At 48.6% G+C, this 23,823-nt stretch overlaps 1 protein-coding gene across 2 annotated transcripts in view; it reads right to left on the reverse strand.

The window, feature by feature from the left end:
• The window catches only part of LOC142257999 (NACHT, LRR and PYD domains-containing protein 12-like), a 429,738-nt gene that overhangs the window by 194,398 nt on the left and 211,517 nt on the right, over window positions 1-23,823 (reverse strand). For both annotated transcript variants that reach the window (XM_075330377.1, XM_075330378.1), the window contains exon 7: window positions 5,421-5,588. In XM_075330377.1, coding sequence (XP_075186492.1) covers window positions 5,421-5,588 — 168 coding nt within the window. The remainder of the gene's footprint in view (window positions 1-5,420; window positions 5,589-23,823) is intronic.

Consider the following 23,823-nt stretch of genomic DNA (forward strand, 5'->3'; position numbering starts at 1 on the left):
ATACTCACACATCTCCATCCTGTACACGTCTCTTATACTCACACGCCTCCCTCCTGTACACGTCTCTTATACTCACACGTCTCCGTCCTGTACACGTCTCTTATACTCGCATGTCTCCATCCTGTACACGTCTCTTATACTCACACGCCTCCCTCCTGTACACGTCTCTTATACTCGCATGTCTCCATCCTGTACACGTCTCTTATACTCACACGCCTCCCTCCTGTACACGTCTCTTATACTCACACGTCTCCGTCCTGTACACGTCTCTTATACTCGCACGTCTCCATCCTGTACACGTCTCTTATACTCACACGTCTCCATCCTGTACACGTCTCTTATACTCACACATCTCCATCCTGTACACGTCTCTTATACTCGCACGTCTCCATCCTGTACACGTCTCTTATACTCGCACGTCTCCATCCTGTACACGTCTCTTATACTCACACGTCTCCATCCTGTACACGTCTCTTATACTCACACGTCTCCGTCCTGTACACGTCTCTTATACTCGCACATCTCCGTCCTGTACACGTCTTATACTCACACGTCTCCATCCTGTACACGTCACTTATACTCACACATCTCCGTCCTGTACACGTCTCTTATACTCGCACGTCTCCATCCTGTACACGTCTCTTATACTCGCACGTCTCCATCCTGTACACGTCTCTTATACTCGCACGTCTCCATCCTGTACACGTCTCTTATACTCGCACGTCTCCATCCTGTACACGTCTCTTATACTCGCACGTCTCCATCCTGTACACGTCTCTTATACTCGCACGTCTCCATCCTGTACACGTCTCTTATACTCGCACATCTCCATCCTGTACACGTCTCTTATACTCGCACATCTCCGTCCTGTACACATCACTTATACTCACACGTCTCCGTCCTGTACACGTCTCTTATACTCGCACGTCTCCGTCCTGTACACGTCTCTTATACTCGCACATCTCCATCCTGTACACGTCACTTATACTCACACATCTCCATCCTGTACACGTCACTTATACTCGCACATCTCCATCCTGTACATGTCTCTTATACTCGCACATCTCCATCCTGTACACGTCTCTTATACTCGCACATCTCCATCCTGTACACGTCTCTTATACTTGCACGTCTCCATCCTGTACACGTCTCTTATACTCACACATCTCCATCCTGTACACGTCTCTTATACCTCGCACGTCTCCATTCTGTACACGTCTCTTATACTCGCACGTCTCTCTCCTGTACACGTCTCTTATACTCGCACGTCTCCGTCCTGTACACGTCTCTTATACTTGCACGTCTCCATCCTGTACACGTCTCTTATACTCGCGCGTCTCCATCCTGTACACGTCTCTTATACTCACACGTCTCCGTCCTGTACACGTCTCTTATACTCGCACGTCTCCGTCCTGTATACGTCTCTTATACTCGCACGTCTCCGTCCTGTACACGTCACTTATACTCGCACGTCTCCGTCCTGTACACGTCACTTATACTCGCACATCTCCATCCTGTACACGTCTCTTATACTCGCACATCTCCATCCTGTACACGTCTCTTATACTCGCACGTCTCCATCCTGTACACGTCTCTTATACTCGCACGTCTCCATCCTGTACACGTCTCTTATACTCGCACGTCTCCATCCTGTACACGTCTCTTATACTCACACGTCTCCGTCCTGTACACGTCTCTTATACTCGCACGTCTCCGTCCTGTACACGTCTCTTATACTCGCACGTCTCCGTCCTGTACACGTCACTTATACTCGCACATCTCCATCCTGTACACGTCTCTTATACTCGCTCATCTCCATCCTGTACACGTCTCTTATACTTGCACGTCTCCATCCTGTACACGTCTCTTATACTCACACGTCTCCGTCCTGTACACGTCTCTTATACTCGCACGTCTCCATCCTGTACACGTCTCTTATACTCACACGTCTCTGTCATGTACACGTCTCTTATACTCGCACGTCTCCATCCTGTACACGTCTCTTATACTCGCACGTCTCTCTCCTGTACACGTCTCTTATACTCGCACGTCTCTCTCCTGTACACGTCTCTTATACTCGCACGTCTCTGTCCTGTACACGTCTCTTATACTCGCACGTATCTGTCCTGTACACGTCTCTTATACTCGCATGTCTCCATCCTGTACACGTCTTATACTCACACGTCTCCGTCCTGTACACGTCTCTTATACTCGCACGTCTCCATCCTGTACACGTCTCTTATACTCACACATCTCCATCCTGTACACGTCTCTTATACTCACACGTCTCCATCCTGTACACGTCTCTTATACTCGCACGTCTCCATCCTGTACACGTCTCTTATACTCGCACATCTCCATCCTGTACATGTCTCTTATACTCACACGTGTCCGTCCTGTACACGTCTCTTATACTCGCACGTCTCTGTCATGTACACATCTCTTATACTTGCACATCTCCGTATTGTACACGTCTCTTATACTCGCATGTCTCCGTCCTGTACACGTCTCTTATACTCACACGTCTCCATCCTGTACACATCTCTTATACTCACACGTCTCCATCCTGTACACCTCTCTTATACTCGCATGTCTCCGTCCTGTACACATCTCTTATACTCGCACGTCTCCATCCTGTACACATCTCTTATACTCGCACATCTCCATCCTGTACATGTCTCTTATACTCACACGTCTCCATCCTGTACACGTCTCTTATACTCGCACGTCTCTGTCATGTACACATCTCTTATACTTGCACATCTCCGTATTGTACACGTCTCTTATACTCGCATGTCTCCGTCCTGTACACGTCTCTTATACTCGCACGTCTCCATCCTGTACACGTCTCTTATACTCGCACGTCTCTGTCCTGTACTCGTCTCTTATACTCGCACATCTCCATCCTCTACACGTCTCTTATACTCGCACATCTCCATCCTGTACACGTCTCTTAAACTCGCACGTCTCCATCCAGTACATGTCTCTTATATTCGCACGTCTCCGTCCTGTACACGTCTCTTATACTCGCACGTCTCTGTCCTGTACACGTCTCTGTTCTGTACACGTCTCTTATACTCGCACATCTCCATCCTGTACACGTCTCTTATACTTGCACATCTCCGTATTGTACACGTCTCTTATACTCGCATGTCTCTGTCCTGTACACGTCTCTTATACTCGCACATCTCCATCCTGTACACGTCTCTTATACTCACACATCTCCATCCTGTACATGTCTCTTATACTCGCACGTCTGTCCTGTACACGTCTCTTATACTCGCACATCTCCATCCTCTACACGTCTCTTATACTCACACATCTCCATCCTGTACACGTCTCTTATACTCGCACGTCTCCATCCTGTACACGTCTCTTATACTCGCACGTCTCTCTCCTGTACACGTCTCTTATACTCGCACATCTCCGTCCTGTACACGTCTCTTATACTCGCACAACTCTGTCCTGTACACGTCTCTTATACTCGCACGTCTCCGTCCTGTACATGTCTCTTATACTCACACGTCTCTGTCCTGTACACGTCTCTTATACTCGCATGTCTCCATCCTGTACACGTCTTATACTCACACGTCCCCATCCTGTACACGTCTTATACTCACACGTCTCCGTCCTGTACACGTCTCTTATACTCGCACGTCTCCATCCTGTACACGTCTCTTATACTCACACATCTCCATCCTGTACACGTCTCTTATACTCACACGTCTCAGTCATGTACACGTCTCTTATACTCGCACGTCTCCATCCTGTACACGTCTCTTATACTCGCACATCTCCATCCTGTACACGTCTCTTATACTCGCACATCTCCATCCTGTACATGTCTCTTATACTCACACATCTCCATCCTGTACACGTCTCTTATACTCGCACGTCTCCATCCTGTACACGTCTTATACTCGCACGTCTCCATCCTGTACACGTCTCTTATACTCGCACGTCTCCATCCTGTACACGTCTCTTATACTCGCACATCTCCATCCTGTACATGTCTCTTATACTCACACGTGTCCGTCCTGTACACGTCTCTTATACTCGCACGTCTCTGTCATGTACACATCTCTTATACTCACACGTCTCCGTCCTGTACACGTCTCTTATACTCACACATCTCCATCCTGTACACGTCTCTTATACTCACACATCTCCATCCTGTACATGTCTCTTATACTCACACGTCTCCATCCTGTACACGTCTCTTATACTCGCACGTCTCCATCCTGTACACGTCTCTTATACTCGCACGTCTCTGTCCTGTACAAGTCTCTTATATTCGCACGTCTCCGTCCTGTACACGTCTCTTATACTCACACGTCTCCATCCTGTACATGTCTCTTATACTCACACGTCTCCGTCCTGTACACGTCTCTTATACTCGCACATCTCCATCCTGTACACGTCTCTTATACTCGCACGTCTCTGTCCTGTACAAGTCTCTTATATTCGCACGTCTCCGTCCTGTACACGTCTCTTATACTCACACGTCTCCATCCTGTACACGTCTCTTATACTCGCACGTCTCCATCCTGTACACGTCTCTTATACTCGCACGTCTCCATCCTGTACACGTCTCTTATACTCGCACGTCTCCGTCCTGTACACGTTTCTTATACTCGCACGTCTCCATCCTGTACACGTCTCTTATACTCACACGTCTCCATCCTGTACACGTCTCTTATACTCGCATGTCTCTGTCCTGTACACGTCTCTTATACTCGCACGTCTCCATCCTGTACACGTCTCTTATACTCACACGTCTCCGTCCTGTACACGTCTCTTATACTCGCACGTCTCCATCCTGTACACGTCTCTTATACTCACACGTCTCCGTCCTGTACACGTCTCTTATACTCGCACGTCTCCATCCTGTACATGTCTCTTATACTCACACGTCTCCGTCCTGTACACGTCTCTTATACTCGCACGTCTCCATCCTGTACACGTCTCTTATACTCACACGTCTCCGTCCTGTACACGTCTCTTATACTCGCACGTCTCCATCCTGTACACGTCTCTTATACTCACACGTCTCCGTCCTGTACACGTCTGTTATACTCGCACATCTCCATCCTGTACACGGCTCTTATACTCGCACATCTCCATCCTGTACACGTCTCTTATACTCACACGTCTCCATCCTGTACACATCTCTTATACTCGCACATCTCCATCCTGTACATGTCTCTTATACTCACACGTCTCCATCCTGTACACGTCTCTTATACTAGCACATCTCCGTCCTGTACACATCTCTTATACTCGCACGTCTCTGTCCTGTACATGTCTCTTATACTCGCACATCTCCATCCTGTACACGTCTCTTATACTCACACGTCTCCATCCTGTACACATCTCTTATACTCGCACGTCTCTGTCCTGTACATGTCTCTTATACTCACTTTAATTCCTCTATTCTGCAGTCTGCACTGGACAGAGCCTCCATCAATTCACGGACATCAAAATCAGATAGATTGTTACCAGGCAGGTGAAGCGTTTTCAGAGACTGGTTATTCTTTATTACAGATGCCAGCTGGTAGAATATGCCATGTTCATCGGTTCCAGATAATCTGTATAAATAAAGGGAGGTGTCAGTAACTTATTAACAGAGGATTATTATGAAATCTGTAGATGGTGAATGTATCGAGAAAATGTCCTCAGCTGTTAGTACAATACATAAATGTCACCGCTAGATGCTGTTGTGGCAATTGAGGTAACTACACCACCACACCCTACACCCCGGTTAGGCACACCAAAGCCAGACACAAAATCCTTGTTGCCTTCCTTCAGGGGCTGATGTCCACACCAGGGGGTGGAGCAAGGCGGTTGGTCTCCACCCACGAAGGAGTTCACAGTCCCGGAGGAGGGAACAACAGTCAGATTAGTTGTGGAGGAGCAAGAGTGAGGAGCAAAGTAGTAGTTGAGCGATCTGAAGTTGGTCCGGGTGTGTGGCCCGGACGGAGCAGCAAGGTTGGCAGACGGTGGTGACAGTCTGCAGGAGTGGCCTATTGGAGTTTACTGTAAGGACCGTGGACGGGCGGTGGCCCGGTGGTACCGGACCGGTACACAAGGAGAAGCCAGCACCATTGGCAGGGGATTTTCGGACCCCGGCAAGGCTAGGAGTCGCCGTGAATTTGCCGAATCCGTTAGTGAAGGGGACCTCCTGGGTTTCCAAACAGTCAAGTCCCGACAGAAGGCAACAGTCCAACCCAGTGAGAGAGGCACCGCCACCGCCAAGGCAACCGTTTCTCAGGGCCAGTGCCTGCGGGCAAAAGGGGTTCCTCCGGCCTATATCCAAGCCGGGGAGCGGGTTACCGGTGGGAACCCATTGGAACCGTTTACTGTACATAGGTGCAGGGAAAGGCAGTCACCGTCAACCTGCCGGGGAAAAGCAACAGCAGCCGTCCGTAGGACCCGTCTTTTCAGCCGTGTGTTTTACCGAGAACTGTGTCATCGTCTCAGGCTGAGTGAGTACCACCGTGCCGTGCGGCACAGCGCTGCCCCCGCGACCCTACACCTCACCAGGCCCCGCAACCCGCCTGTCATCCATCCCTACCTACCCCATCAACGGGCCCCGGGACAACCAACCCCCCTACCCACGGAGGGGAGAACTACCATCAAGGCTGCTCCCTGTCAACGCTCCCGGGATCCCCGTCCAGAGCAGCGGTGGTGTCACCAAAATCACCACAACCATGGGTGGCGTCACGGACAATATCCAAATCCCCACAATCAAATCCCCTTTTCACTCACAGGCGAGGAACGCCGCTCGAGTCCCCGGGATCCGGCCTTCTGCTCGAGCCACCACCGAGCAGCAGCAGCAGTAGCTGTGCTGGACCCGAGCAGTAAGGGAGCGCAGCGTCACCTCCTCCGCCCGCGACATTGTCTCTTGTGTGTGGTGGACGTTAGGACTGCTGGTAGCTCTAATGTGTCTACTGACACCAAATCCATGTTCTAGAACTCCAGAATCCCTGAGTAATGTCCTCACTAACTGACATATCATAAATCTTCGATGTTTGCAGCACATGGAACGTACAATAGACATAAAGCTAATGGAGGATCTTTTGTCTCCAGTCATCAGAGACTGAGAAATCTCCTTCCACCACTGTTTATTGTAGCTCTCAGTCTGCGGCTCCTGTGTCCTTAAAGGCAAAGTGTTGTGCCCAAAAAAAAAAATTTCAATAACTGAAAAAATGTAAAGTATTAATGTTTTAATGTTTTGTTTAAATATTATTATTGGTTTTTAATTGAGCAAAATATAAAAAAAAAATTAAAAAGTTTGATATTTTCCACTTTTAAACACTAGGGGGAGCAGCTGCTGAAATCCTACAGAAATCCCACTGTAGAAATAGCCTGGATTACAGCTGCAGTAAAGTGGGCAGAATCTGCTCTCCTCTGTGTGATGTCACCTCCACCTCCCAACCTGGTTGTTTCCAACAGATAAGAGAGAATGAAGTGTAGGGACACAGTGCGGAGCCATTTTGTTGATGACCACAAATGTCTAAAGTGTCACCAAGGATAGCTGCATAGTGCTCCCCACATAACGCTCTGCACGCCCCGATCCAGCAATGCTCTGCCGCATGCATGCCCACAATGCTCTGCCACACAGATGCACGCAGTGTGTGTGTGTGTGTGTGTGTGTGTGTGTGTACACTGTGTATATACTTTGTGTGTGACTGAGCACCCAGCATGAGGGCAGCGGAGCCAGTATGTGTATATACTATATACCATGTACTGTGTGTATATACTATATACTGTGTGTATATACTATATACCAGTCATGGCGAACCTTTTACAGGCCGAGTGCCCAAACTGTAGCCCTAAACCCATTTTTTTTTCCGAAGTGCCAACCAATCCTATTATATAAAGAATTGATTGTAACCTTACCTTTGCAGTCTTCTCCTTAGCAGGGGGCATCACACTCATGCTTAGGCTACTTTCACACATCAGTTTTCTGTATTCAGGCACAGTCCTTTTTTTTCCTGATCCAACGGATCCTGAAAAAAAAGTGAAAACCGTATCCACCGGATCCGTTTTTTTAACGGATCCGTTATGCTGGATCCGTTAAAAAACGGATCCGGTGGATACGGTTTGCATCCGTTTTTGCATCCTTTTCGTCCGGTTTTTGGCTGGATCCGTTTTGTTAATTACATTGGAGCATGCTCAGTTTAGAAAAACGGATCCGGCGGCCGCATCCGTTTTTTACCGCATTACGCCGGATCCGGCGTCCATAGGCTTCTATTGTAAAACACGCCGTATCGCGCCGGATCCGGCGCGATGCGTTTTTTTTGCCGGACAAAAAAACGTTGCAAGCTACGTTGCCTCCGGCCGCCGCTTTAACTAATTTTGCCGCATCCGGAAAAAAACGGATGCAACGCAAAGCCATCCGGTACAATCCGGTAACAATGCAAGTCTATGGGGAAAAAACGGATGCGGTACCGGATCCGTTTTACCCGTTTTTTTCCGGATTGAACCTGATGGCAAAAAACTGATGTGTGAAAGTAGCCTTACCACACACTGAAGCTGAGCCCTTTCCTGCCCTTTCCAGACACAGCAGTTGGATTGATCTTTCTGGAAAAAATTGCAGCATATTAGACATAGATTTTAGCCTGGAATGCAATCAGATGTCACCCTGTAATCCACATCTACATTTCAAAGTCTGAACATCCTGAAATCCCATAAAGACGTACGAGTTGCCCCCTCCCCTTCATTGTGTAGTTCTGTCCCCCTTCCTTGCCACTTCGTGGTAAACATGTCCCCCATCCTGATATATATATTTCCTACATTGTGGTATATTTGTCCCCATCATGGCCCCATCCTGGTAAATGTCGTCCACTCTGGTAAACGTACCCCATCATTGTAAATGTATCCCATCCTGGCATGTTTCCCCATGCTGTTAAATGACCCCATCCTGGTAAATGTACCTCATCCAGGCATGTGGCCTTATCCTGGTAAATGTCCCCTTTCCTGGTAAATGTCTCCTTTCCTGGTAATTGTACCCCTTCCTGCTAAATGTTCCCCATCCTGGCATTTGTCCTCATCCTGGCATGTTCATGTACCCCCATCCTGGCATATTTCCCCCCATCCTGGTAAATGTACCCCTTACTGGCATGTTCCCCTTCCTGCTAAATGTACCCCATCTTGGCATGTTTCCCCCTATCCTTGCAGTCATGTTTCCCCCTATCCTTGCAGCCATGTTTCCCCCATCCTTGCAGCCATGTTTCCCCCATCCTTGCAGCCATGTTTCCCCCCATCCTTGCAGCCATGTTTCCCCCCATCCTTGCAGCCATGTTTCCCCCCATCCTTGCAGCCATGTTTCCCCCCATCCTTGCAGCCATGTTTCCCCCCATCCTTGCAGCCATGTTTCCCCCCATCCTTGCAGCCATGTTTCCCCCCATCCTTGCAGCCATGTTTACCCCCATCCTTGCAGCCATGTTTACCCCCATCCTTGCAGCCATGTTTACCCCATCCTTGCAGTCATGTTTACCCCATCCTTGCAGTCATGTTTACCCCCATCCTTGCAGCCATGTTTCCCCCCCATCCTTGCAGCCATGTTTCCCCCATCCTTGCACATTTCCCCCATCTTTGCAGCCATGTATGCCCCGTGCTCTGTTTGCTTGCCCCCGTGCTCCGTCGGTTTGCCCCCGTGCTCCTATGTTTGCCCCCGTGCTCCTATGTTTGCCCCCGTGCTCCTATGTTTGCCCCCGTGCTGGCTCTGTCCCCTGTGCTCCCATGTTCCCCCGTGCGCTCCATGTTCCCCCGGTGCTGGCTCTGTCCCCTATGTTTCCATGTTCCCCCGTTGCTGGCTCTGTCCCCTGTGCTCCCATGTTCCCCCGTGCGCTCCATGTTCCTCCGGTGCTTGCTCTGTCCCCTGTGTTTCCATGTTCCCCCGTTGCTGGCTCTGTCCCCTGTGCTCCCATGTTCCCCCGTGCGCTCCATGTTCCCCCGTTGCTGGCTCTGTCCCCTGTGCTCCCATGTCCCCCCGTGCGCTCCATGTTCCCCCGGTGCTTGCTCTGTCCCCTGTGTTTCCATGTTCCCCCGTTGCTGGCTCTGTCCTCTGTGCTTCCATTTTCCCCCGTGCGCTCCATGTTCCCCCGTTGCTGGCTCTGTCCCCTGTGCTCCCATGTTCCCCCGTGCGCTCCATGTTCCCCCGGTGCTTGCTCTGTCCCCTGTGTTTCCATGTTCCCCCGTTGCTGGCTCTGTCCCCTGTGCTCCCATGTTCCCCCGTGCGCTCCATGTTCCCCCGTTGCTGGCTCTGTCCCCTGTGCTCCCATGTTCCCCCGTGCGCTCCATGTTCCCCCGGTGCTTGCTCTGTCCCCTGTGTTTCCATGTTCCCCCGTTGCTGGCTCTGTCCTCTGTGCTTCCATGTTCCCCCGTGCGCTCCATGTTCCCCCGGTGCTGGCTCTGTCCCGTGCTCCCATGTTCCCCCGTGCGCTCCATGTTCCCCCGGTGCTGGCTCTGTCCCCTGTGCTCCCATGTTCCCCCGTGCGCTCCATGTTCCCCCGGTGCTTGCTCTGTCCCCTGTGTTTCCATGTTCCCCCGTTGCTGGCTCTGTCCTCTGTGCTTCCATGTTCCCCCGTGCGCTCCATGTTCCCCCGGTGCTGGCTCTGTCCCGTGCTCCCATGTTCCCCCGTGCGCTCCATGTTCCCCCGGTGCTGGCTCTGTCCCCTGTTCCCCCGTGCGCTCCATGTTCCCCCGGTGCTGGCTCTGTCCCCTGTTCCCCCGTGCGCTCCATGTTCCCCGGTGCTGGCTCTGTACCCTGTTCCCCCGTGCGCTCCATGTTCCCTGGTGCTGGCTCTGTCCCCTGTGCTCCCATGTTTGCCCCGTGCGCTCCATGTTCCCCCGGTGCTGGCTCTGTCCCCTGTGCTCCCATGTTTCCCCCGTGCACTCCATGTGTCCCCCGGTGCTGGCTCTGTCCCCCCCATGTTTGCCCCATGCGCTCCATGTTCCCCCGGTGCTGGCTCTGTCCCCTGTGCTCCCATGTTCCCCCGTGCGCTCCATGTTCCCCCGGTGCTTGCTCTGTCCCTTGTGTTTCCATGTTCCCCCGTTGCTGGCTCTGTCCCCTGTGCTCCCATGTTCCCCCGTTGCTGGCTCTGTCCCCTGTGCTCCCATGTTCCCCCGTGCGCTCCATGTTCCCCCGATGCTGGCTCTGTCCCCTGTGCTCCCATGTTCCCCCGTGCGCTCCATGTTCCCCCGTTGCTGGCTCTGTCCCCTGTGCTCCCATGTTCCCCCGTGCGCTCCATGTTCCCCCGGTGCTTGCTCTGTCCCCTGTGTTTCCATGTTCCCCCGTTGCTGGCTCTGTCCTCTGTGCTTCCATGTTCCCCCGTGCGCTCCATGTTCCCCCGGTGCTGGCTCTGTCCCGTGCTCCCATGTTCCCCCGTGCGCTCCATGTTCCCCCGGTGCTGGCTCTGTCCCCTGTGCTCCCATGTTCCCCCGTGCGCTCCATGTTCCCCCGGTGCTGGCTCTGTCCCCTGTGCTCCCATGTTCCCCCGTGCGCTCCATGTTCCCCCGGTGCTGGCTCTGTCCCCTGTGCTCCCATGTTCCCCCGTGCGCTCCATGTTCCCCCGATGCTTGCTCTGTCCCCTGTGTTTCCATGTTCCCCCGTTGCTGGTTATGTCCCCTGTGCTCCCATGTTCCCCTGTGCTCCCATGTTCCCCCGTGCGCTCCATGTTCCCCCGGTGCTTGCTCTGTCCCTTGTGTTTCCATGTTCCCCCGTTGCTGGCTCTGTCCCCTGTGCTTCCATGTTCCCCCGTGCGCTCCATGTTCCCCCGGTGCTGGCTCTGTCCCCTGTGCTCCCATGTTCCCCCGTGCGCTCCATGTTCCCCCGGTGCTGGCTCTGTCCCCTGTTCTTCCATGTTCCCCCGTGCGCTCCATGTTCCCCCGGTGCTGGCTCTGTCCCCTGTTCCCCCGTGCGCTCCATGTTCCCCCGGTGCTGGCTCTGTCCCCTGTTCCCCCGTGCGCTCCATGTTCCCCGGTGCTGGCTCTGTACCCTGTTCCCCCGTGCGCTCCATGTTCCCTGGTGCTGGCTCTGTCCCCTGTGCTCCCATGTTTGCCCCGTGCGCTCCATGTTCCCCCGGTGCTGGCTCTGTCCCCTGTGCTCCCATGTTTCCCCCGTGCACTCCATGTGTCCCCCGGTGCTGGCTCTGTCCCCCCCATGTTTGCCCCATGCGCTCCATGTTCCCCCGGTGCTGGCTCTGTCCCCTGTGCGCCCCATGTTTGCCCCATGCGCTCCATGTTCCCCCCGTGCTGGCTCTGTCCCCGTGCTCCCCATGTTTGCCTTATGCGCTCCATGTTCCCCTGGTGCTGGCTCTGTCCCCTGTGCTCCCCATGTTTCCCCCGTGCGCTCCATGTTCCCCCGGTGCTGGCTCTGTCCCCTGTGCTCCCAATGTTTCCCCCATGCGCTCCATGTTCCCCCGGTGCTGGCTCTGTCCCCCACACCTTGGCACAGCCGCACACAGCTTAAAAATAAAAAAAAAAAAAACTCACCTTGCAACAGCCGCGCCATCGCTGCGTCCTCAGTTCAGTTCCCGCGCGGCCACAAGACACCGGCACCGCCTACTGACGCTCCTCCGTCTCCTAGGCAACAGGCCTGCAGCCCAGGAGAGGAGGCGTGTCAGAAGGAGCAGAGATGTCCTCTGCTAAACACCAATTTGCACTGTCGGCGCGACCACACCGATAGTGTAAATTGGTGCAGTGTGGTGACAGCGCGCGTGCCAACAAAAAGGGCTCTGCGTGCCCAGTCTGGCACGCGTGCCATAGGTTCGCCATCACTGCTATATACCGTATGAACACTGTGTATATTCTGTGTGTGTGTGACTGAGCAGGATGAGGGGAGGTGGAGCCAGCGTGTGTATATACTATATACCATGTACTGTGTGTATATACTATATACCATGTGTACAGTGTGTATATACGGTGTGACCAAGCAGCAAGAGGAAGGCGGAGCCAGCGTGTGTATATAATATACACCATGTATTGTGTGTATATGTTGAGGATAAAGAATTGAGTATCCAAAAATACTTAATTCAGCCATTTCATAGACTCAGTTATATAGTTCAGTAGATGTGAACTAACACACATATTTGTGAATGCTTTTGTTTCTTACTAATATGTATATATGTATATTGCATATTCAGTGTATTTTCCTTAAACTCAGTATATACTAGGATATATATGTATAGCTTGAATATGGCCACCATTTCCTGGTTTACACCCAAGACACATCGACAAAGAAATTCCTGGATCCTAGACTGACCAATCAACGGAGAATATGTAGATCTCTCTACGTCATGAAGCCCTGACTTACGATACTTGATTGGACTAAAACTTTTGTTCACACCCCCTTACTGTTTGGTCTAGAGTTTCTTTCAAACAATAAAGAACACACTTGGTTAAGAGCCCGTCATGGAGATAGATGTAACTGACTTGCTGTGCAGTTATTTCTCATTCTCGTGTGCACCCATGACATTTTAATTAGAAGCAGCAGCCGGATATCAAGAGATCCTTTGAGTCTCATCATCATCGTCATTCTGACCTTGACAGTTGGCGCACCAAGTGTGGGGCAACCGAGAAGAGTGAGTCAGAGCTTCCACTTTCCGGACGTCTGGGGCTACTCCACAAGTATCCAGGTGTTGCTCGATATCGAGGACTTGATCACCCTCCGTTTCACGGTAAGAACATCATATACATTGTGTGTGCTGTTTTACCTGTGGATCGAGACACCTGGCGAAAGTGGGTGGTCACTAGTCCGGAGAATGGTAGTGCACCGGAGACCTAACGGTGTGACTGTCACTCGCCGGTGGGCTAGAAGGACCCAGCTCCCATAGGGGCTAGGGGTAGGTTGTAAAGTATCCGGCTGTCTGTAATTAGAAATGGGGTGTTTTCTTGAGTAGCTGTTTATTTGTATATAAGTGTATGGTTAATCAAGCTTGTGATTTCTCTGTTTGGTTCTCGGAGAGTTAATTGTCTGTTATTGTTCGCGGAGGGAGAGAAAATGGAGGCTAAGGAGCTGCTTGTCTTTGTTCTGTGTCTGCAGCCTCTTAGACAAAGACAGCAGGAGGGGGGAGGTTAATCACCCACTGCCTGCACTAAGAGGAAAGTTTGTGTGTGTGTTAGGAATGCGAGAGGGGGGAGCACATCCTTACATTCTTACACTCGGAGGAAGCAAAAAGGTGGGGGCTATATGTCCACCAGCTGCTTGAGGCAGAGCGGAGATCAAATTGCATAGCTATGTCCCTGCTGTCTTTTAGCTAAGAAACAGGGGGGTGGAGGGTGAAGAGGCAGACGCCGGGGGTGTTAAAACAGCGCAGCTCTTTGGAGCGAGGTAATATACAGGAGGTGGCTGCAGTCTTTGTATACTACATTAAGTTGTAATGATTTGAAAGAAAAACAAGTGTTATCTTGGTTTGGATTTGAGAGAAATTAACTAGTTTATGCGTTTTTCAGCATTTTGTAATCGTTGGTTTGTTTTTGGAACAGAGAGATAAGGGAATTGGCGTGTCCCCCAGTGTTTTATTTATATATATATATAAAATACATCGATTCTTGTGTTAATAGCCGGAAATGGGAACACGTGGAGAACGGTATTAGTATCCACGTGTTGGACGCTGAAAAAGTGCGTCCGCTTACACGGGAAAGAGGGGGAGGGATTCCGGTGGTGGAGAAAAGTGTTTTGAACCAGCGTATTCCCCTGAGTATTAACTCATGCACTGCTATGTGAGACGCCGGAAAAATAGGAACGTACGAGGAACGGTATTGTATTCGTACGTTGGACGTCACAGTATGTCCTTATTGCATAGTAGGGAAGTGGGAAGAGGGTTCAGTTGGATGTGGCCAATCCAGCTAGAGCACTGTATACTCTGTTCAAGAAGAGATTGTTTTTTAGTAGGAGCTGAGAACGCTGTCGCCCTAGTTATAAAAAAAAACGGAAAAAAAAAATACAAAAGATTGCAAAAAGTTGTGTAATATCGTTGGACTACCACTAGATGGCAGGCTGCAACCCATGTATTGAAGTTCAGATTAATCTGTAGTGAGTTTATAATGAAGAACAAAGACCTCATTCACTGTCTGTTGCTGTTTGTAGAATCACTAAATGTTTTTCTCTAGCGGTGCCTTATTGCTCTTCTCTAGAAGTCATTATATCTGGTGCTAATCATATCTCTCCTTTGTATGCTGGAATGCAAATTTACAGGCACTAAAGTATCCCTGGTTTACTACGTAGTTCCAGCCACTCCCAGTACACCCAGGGAGTCACAACATGGATGCTACACCCGGAAGTCAGGTGCCTGGAACTTCCTGTGGCAGCCGTCTTGCTACACCCACTGATGGCAGTACACCTCATAAGCCACACCCCTCGAAATGGCTCTTTGTTCAAAGCTCTCCACCCATCCCCGGTGGGAGGTGTTCTCTGGTATATATGACTAACACATTTGAATAAGTATAAATTGTATATTTGTTTACTCAGTTATCCCATAAGTGCAAGTCAAAGATAAGTAAGTGAAACTTTTACAGAATTGATGTGGAAAGATCTGTTCACATAAAATTAATTGGTATTTTAGAAGTCCTGCAGCATTATATCATAAAATAAAATAGAGGAAGGTAAATATATATATATCTTTGTATTATGTTAGTTAATTTAAAACAAAAATCGTAAACGACTTACCCCTACTGATGTCAAAATGTATCAAATCCATTTGTAAAAAGGAATTAGGAAAAATGTATAATGTATCCAATGTAGATTTTGCTAATGGATGTGTTCACTGCTACATCTTTGTTATAACAAAGGTTGAGTTTTTTTCCTTCTTCCTGTCTCACTTTTAAGAAGAATGGAATGTGTCTCTCTCCAATAGTGACGTGAGTTTGGTTTAACCCTTAGAGTTCAGGATTTCCCATTTTTAGTTTGCTGCTTATACCTGAATAGGGAATATTAAATTTTATGGGATGTGCGATATAATTTGTGTTGTTTTGTGTTTAATGGCGATTTATTTGAACAATATATTTTTATTTTGTGACTCTATCACCTTTTCTGTTTTTACGATTATTTCTAAACCATTCATATATTTTTTGCCAGTTAGTCGCCTAGTCACAGCTGTCATTTCATCATGTCTCAGTCGTTTCTAGTATGAAAGGTTTTTCTTTTCTTTATGGATACAGTGTTGTTTATTGTAAAGTTTTAAAATTCCCCAGTAATGTATATTGTTGTGAGATGTACGTTATTTTCAGTGTTTGTTCCTTTTAGTATGTGGCTAATTTATTACCTGCTATTTTATCTTTTCTTTTAGGGAATACCAGTATACAAATGCTGAATTTTGCCATATTGGTAAATAAACAATTAAACAAGGGGGGAATAAGGTATTAATTATATTCTCCAGTTTCTTGGAGGGCGCAGCAGGCATATTAGATAGGTTTTGAAGTTGACCTTGGTTTTGAAGCTGACCTGTTTCCCATAGGTTATGTTTATTAGATTACTATGAGGTATATCTGTTAACTGAAATAGGAAAATCTTGTCTTATATGTTTATTTGTTTATTTATTTGTTTGTTTATTTATTTAGTATTCTCAGTCATGTGAGGTATAGATGACCACTAACTGTATTATGATCAGAGATGAAGTTATAAGAATGATCTAATGTATATTTTTTAGTTTTTGTTTTTATAGATGAAACCAGATGGTGGTCGATTCTGCACTGGATATGCTGCTGTTTACACCACATGAGGTAGTCTAAATTCGACCACTCCCTCCAATCCTATTGATACAGGAGACAGTGATGCATTAAATGCCTCTCTTGATGGGTAGAACAGGAGTGGGTAAGAGTCTTTAGAGGTGTATGTAGGTTGTAGATTTTTTCCTGTTGTCAAATGAATTAGGTATGCCGAAAAGAAAGTCTAGATCTGAGCTGATGGATTCGGATGGAGATCCTTGCACAGGTGCAGCTGACCAAGAAGCAGTGAACGGGCCTAGAGTTGAGAGTCTTTCACCAATACCGACCATGCCTTGGTGACATTGGTCACGTCAGTGACTTCTGTTACTCCTTGTGTTCTTAAATCCCTACAGGAACAAGCGATACAACAAGGAATGGAGTGTGACATGCAGGGAGCCAGCTGACTGAGGAAGGTCTGTGGACAAAGGGTGGTAAGCTTTCTCTGCCATGAGAGCTCTTCTTAATGATGGCCCAGGTAACATCTGTGAAAGACAATTGTCAGCGTGTGCTTTGGTGACACCGGGTTCAGTACCCAGGTGGGCAGATTCACCCAGTCTTGTGAGACAAGTGCTTAGAATGAAGTGAGAAAAAACTGTAAAGAGTCCGTAGAAACACCCTGCACCTACTCTACCCATTCTTAGAGACTGCAAACTGATTATAGATGTATATCATGAGCACGTTGTATGCAAGTCTGTGCGTGTTGTGTAAATTTCTTTCCAGGTTTGGTCAGAGGTATTCCAGTGCAGAAAACGACATTATTGTTGAGAAGCACATGAAGGTGGTATGTAAAGAAAAATGTGTTTACAAAAAGTGTATATTTTATAGAAAAGTGGAAACTAGTAAATGGTGTATAAAATGTATATGTTCTGTTTTCTTTTTGCAATAAGCAGGTCTTTATGTAAGATGTTTTTTGGTTTAGCATAGACATGTATATTTTTATATAATTGACTGAATAGTGTGCTAAACAGGTGTATTCTCCAATTCCAGATCTTAAATCAGAGCTATTAGCATATGGTCTCCAGTCAGGAGACTGATTGATCCTAAAGGACAAGCGAGAAAGAGCCATGAGTCAACACTAGAGGAGCTGATCCAACCACAGAAACATCTATGGATCCACACCTCGCATTGTAGAAGGGTTAATCAACCAGAGCTGCACTGAGCGTTCTGCTCATACTTATCCTTTTCAGAAAACCCTGTACAGTTTTAGACCAGTCTTGCCAGAACAGTTAGAAGAGAGGACTTAGAGAACCTTGAGACATGGGAAAGTCCAACTACAAAGGGTGAGGACTCGCCTAGGAGTCCTTGGTCTCAAACCGGTGAAGAAAACCCCTTTCCCCTTTCCGCCCATGTTTCAACGTTCAGTTAGGCAGGTTTTTCAACAGATCTTTCTACCTCTCTTCCTAAGGGAACACAGTACCCTTAGAATTTAGAAATGGCAGAAGTAAGTCTTTAGGGGGGACTGTTGAGGATAAAGAATTGAGTATCCAAAAATACTTAATTCAGCCATTTCATAGACTCAGTTATATAGTTCAGTAGATGTGAACTAACACACATATTTGTGAATGCTTTTGTTTCTTACTAATATGTATATATGTATATTGCATATTCAGTGTATTTTCCTTAAACTCAGTATATACTAGGATATATATGTATAGCTTGAATATGGCCACCATTTCCTGGTTTACACCCAAGACACATCGACAAAGAAATTCCTGGATCCTAGACTGACCAATCAACGGAGAATATGTAGATCTCTCTACGTCATGAAGCCCTGACTTACGATACTTGATTGGACTAAAACTTTTGTTCACACCCCCTTACTGTTTGGTCTAGAGTTTCTTTCAAACAATAAAGAACACACTTGGTTAAGAGCCCGTCATGGAGATAGATGTAACTGACTTGCTGTGCAGTTATTTCTCATTCTCGTGTGCACCCATGACATTTTAATTAGAAGCAGCAGCCGGATATCAAGAGATCCTTTGAGTCTCATCATCATCGTCATTCTGACCTTGACATATATACTATACCGTGTTTTTCAAAAAATAAGACCTCCCCCAAAAATAAGCCCTAGCAGGGATTTTCAGCATTTTCGGAGAAAGGCTTAAATATAAGCCCTCCCCCGAAAATAAGCCCTAGTCGCGGATCAATAATGAAGTGTCCCTGCAGCTAAAAAAGTTACAGATACTGCAGGACACTTCATTATAGACTGCGGGCACCCGGCAATCACACTGACCAGACGCCGAGCAGCAGGACCTGCAGTGATCACACACCCGCACACAGCAGCTCTCACACACACAAAATCAGATCTCACACACACCAGATCTCACACACAAACATCAGATCGCACACATAATCAGATCGCACACACAAACATCGGATCACACGCAAACATCAAATTACACACACACACACAAACATCGGATCGCACACACATTGGATGGCATACACACTCACCTCATCCAGCGACACCGATCTCTTCTCGCCTGGAGAATCCTGGGAGGCAGTGCGGTGCAGCGCAACGAACAGGACCTGCGGCCGGACACATGACTTGCTCTCTTTCTGGATGCTGGATGTGATGTGATGTGATGTGTGTGTTGTGTGTGTGTGTGTGTGTGCCTGCGATCTGCTGTCTGTGTGTGTGTGTGTGTGTGTGTGTGTGTGCCTGCGATCTGCTGTCTGTGTGTGTGTGTGTGTGTGTGTGTGTGTGTGTGTGCCTGCGATCTGCTGTCTGTGTATCTGTGATCGGCTGTGTGTGTGTGTGTGATCTGCTGTGTGTGTCTGCGATCGGCTGTGTTTTTCTTTGATCGGCTGTGTGTGTCTGCGTTCGGATGTGTGTATCTGTGATCGGATATGTGTATCTGTGATCAGATGTGTGTATCTGTGATCGGATATGTGTATCTGTGATCGGATGTGTGTATCTGTGATCGGATATGTGTATCTGTGATCGGCTGTGTGTGCCTGCGATCTGCTATGTGTGATCTGCTGTGTATATCTGTGATCTGCGTGTGTGTGAGTGAGAGATATCTGCTGTGTGTGTCTGGGATCTTGTGTGTGTGTCAGCTAGCAGCAGGGTAGGACGGCGTGCAGCACCGACCGGAGATCACAGGAGGACCTGGGAGCCACGCAGATGACCTGGTCTGGTGAGTATGAGTCTCCTGGGAAGTGGGGGGTCTGCTTTTTTGGAGGGTAAACTTACCCCCAACCGTGTTTCTGCAAGAATAAGACCTCCTCCAAAAATAAGCCCTAGTGCTTTTTTGGGGGGCAAAAAAATATAAGACAGTGTCTTATTTTTGGAAAAACACGGTATACTGTGTGTATATGCTATATACCGTGTGTACACTATGTATATAGTGTGTGTGTGACCAAGCTGCATGAAGGAGGTGGAGCCAGCGTGTGTATATACTATATACTATATACCATATACTGTGTGTATATACTACATACCGTGTGTACAGTGTGTATATACTGTGTGTGTGACCGAGCAGCATGAGGGAGGCAGAGCCAGCATGTGTATATACTATATACCGTGTATTGTGTATACTATATACTGTGTGTATATACTATATACCATGTGAACACTGTGTTTGTGACCAAGCAGCATGATGGTGCAATGCTCTGCCACGACTACCCGAAATGTTCTGCCACACGCCCACAATGCTCTGCCACGCATGCACACACAATGCTCTGCCACACGCACACATAATGCTCTGCCACACGCACACATAATGCTCTGCCACACGCACGCATACACAATGCTCTGCCACGCACGCTGACAATGCTCTGCCACGCACGCACACACAATGCTCTGCCACGCACGCACACATAATGCTCTGCCACGCGCACGCATACACAATGCTCTGCCATGCACGCTGACAATGCTCTGCCACGCACGCACACACAATGTACTGCCACGCACGCACACAATGTACTGCCACGCACGCACACAAAATGCTCTGCCACGCACGCACACAAAATGCTCTGCTACATGCATGCACAAAATGCTCTGCCACATGCTCACACACAAAATGCTCTGCCACGCACGCACACACAATGCTCTGCCATGTACGCACACACAATGCTTTGCCACACACACACAAAATGCTCTGCCACATGCACGCACGCACACAATGCTGTGCCACATGCATGCACACACAGTGCTCTACCAGGCACGCACACACAATGCTCTGCCAGGCACGCTCACACAATGCTCTACCAGGCACGCTCACACAATGCTCTACCAGGCACGCTCACACAATGCTCTGCCACATGCACGCACAAAATGCTCTGCCACATGCACGCACACAGAATGCTTTGCCACATGCACATACACACACAATGCTCTGCCACATGCACATACACACACAATGCTCTGCCACATGCACATACACACACAATGCTCTGCCACATGCACGCACACACAATGCTCTGCCACGCACGCACACACAATGCTCTGCCACATGCACACACACAATGCTCTGCAAGGCATGCACACACAATGCTCTGCAAGGCACGCACACACAATGCTCTGCCACATGCACACAAAATGCCCTGCCACACACACACACAAAATGCTCTGACCCATGCAAGCATACACAATGCTCTGCCATGCATGCACAGTGCTCTGCCACATGCACGCACACACAATGCTCTGGCACATGCACATAAGCACAAGCACGCCCGCTGCGGCCGGGGAGGGAGGGGGGCCGTTCACTACTCACACAGGCCAACAGGTGACAGGCCATGGGAGGAGACCCACAGGCCGAACGGGTGACAGCGGGAAAAGTTCAGCACACAGTATGACCGCTGTGAGCTGCAGAAAGATGGCGCTGATCTCCTCCCTCTGCTGTGATCTGGACAGCCCAGGGGGCGCGTCCATTTCACAGCAGGCAGCTCTCCTGTAATAAGTCTAGGTTTCGGTTTCTGACTATCAGAGTCTATGCACAGGGGCTGCCATAAAGGAGTGAGTAACTGTCCTTACACAGATATACACTGACATTTTGACACAGCGCCTCAATGCCCGAGACTATTGGATGACCCTTCAATGGAACAATACCCTTCTAAATCTGTATCTTTGGAAGTGAATAGAATGTTGCTATTCTCGGATAATTCAGATACATAAAGTCCATTTCATTCTTTGAGATTAACGAATCATCCAAAGCATTTGTCAGGATCTCCAACAGTTTCCTGGCTTAGTCCTTAGTGGGATCCCCATTCAATGTCTCATATGTCAAGTAACACATACCCTTGTACTTAGCTATATCAAGGATAACTGTGTTCCTTCTTTTATCGGAGGGCTTAATTACAATGTTTCTGTTTTTTTCCAAAGATAGTAATGCTTCCCTTTCCAATGGCATCAAATTGGCTTCACAGTAACTTTTTTTAGGATTTATTTTACTGATCTCAGCCGAAACCAGTTTAGTAAAAATGTCAATGTTACTATATTTTCCAGGTGGTGGTAGTCGCAGACTCTTAGGCCTGAGTTCCAAAAACGGACCCTCCCCTATACCATGATCACTTTCCTCTGCAAGTCCAGCCAAAACCCTAACATCACCGAGGGATTCAGGTGGTATCGCACCCCGGATGCTGATCCTCGCCATCAAAGACTCTGATCACTTCCCGGGCAGGTCAGAGGCTGGATCCAGTTTGGTAATCTGTGGTCTTTCTCCTCCATGCACAACTGTGCACTCTTTCCCTGTCCCTTTCCATAGTGCCGGAAGCCTTTGCCTCTCGTGGGTCGGACCTCTGTCCCATCTCCCCAGGCGCTCTCTCTCTCTCTTTCTGCTACCGCGCCCCAGTCACCCGAAGTAGGACGCTGTACCTCTCCTGTGCTCAGTCCCATGCTCTGGCAACTGCTCCACTTTTAGTCCACGATTACAAGTGCCGGGTCCAGTCTCTCTAGGTGTTACTGGCCCCAGCTTGCTTGTGCTGTCTGTTTGGTGTTACATCTAGACAGCTCTGTTCTGCCTCCCTGAAGGCCTAAAAGCCTCCCTTCAGGGAGCTGCACACTGTGCATCCGCTCTGTCTCATGTCCAACTTGTTCTGCCTGGCTAAAAGTGTCTCTACTCCTAACTGCCCATACTCTCACCTTTGCAAGTTGTTATGGCGACCTGGGTCTGCTAGGAACTGGCTGAGTGACTTCCTGACTGTTTGTAGAAACATTGTTAACCCTTTCCGAGTGACTGCTTCTCCCTGCTGTATGGTGGTGTGAGGTGTGTGTAAACTTACCAGATGAACATCTTGACCTCCTTGGGAAGGATATAACGATATACCCTGTAGCGACTAGTCTCAGGGGCGCTACAGTGTGACATGCACTGGGAGCTGTGAGGTCTTATATAGACAGGTGTGCGCCTTTCCAAATCAAGTCCCATCAGTTATATTAAACACAGCTGGACTCCAATGTAGGAGTAGAACCATCTCAAAGAGGATCACAAGGAAATGGACAGCATGTGACTTAAATATGAGTGTCTGAGCAAAGGGTCTGAATACTTATGACCGTGTGATATTTCAGTTTTTCTTATTTAAAAAAAATTGACCTGGTATATAACTCTGCTTACTGTAACTTATGCAGTCATCTTTACATTATGTTTAATACTCACTGATGTATCTTCCTCTTTGTAAATCTTATCTGATGGTGGAAGGTGTGATTTTGTGTAGACTGGAGTCCGGGAGGGTGTTAAGTGTCCTGTTTCCTTTGATTCCTTAATCATTCCCTGGTGTGATAAGCATTTGTTAATTTCCCCTAACAAGCTGAGCACCCACAATCCCCCTTACCTATTTCTCTAGTCAGCCCTATTTGTGTGCTCCTTAAGATGTGCACGCGTGTGGGGTGTCTGTCTCCAGCTCACTTTCCACATTTGACCCAGTCACAGAGGAGGAAATCTCCAGGCTCCTCTCTTCTTCTCGTCCTACCACTTGCCCTACTGATCCCTTTCCCTCACACCTACTCCAGTCCCTCACTCCGGTTGTCACCACTCACCTAACTAAAATCTTCAATCTCTCTCTCTTCTGGTATCTTCCCCTCCTCCCTCAAACACTATCATTACTCCATTATTAAAAAAATCTTCCCTTGATCCGTCCTGCACAAGCAACTACAGACCAGTCTCCAATATC

Source organism: Anomaloglossus baeobatrachus, chromosome 12 (assembly GCF_048569485.1).
Source record: "Anomaloglossus baeobatrachus isolate aAnoBae1 chromosome 12, aAnoBae1.hap1, whole genome shotgun sequence".
NCBI classification, from domain to species: Eukaryota; Metazoa; Chordata; class Amphibia; order Anura; family Aromobatidae; genus Anomaloglossus; species Anomaloglossus baeobatrachus.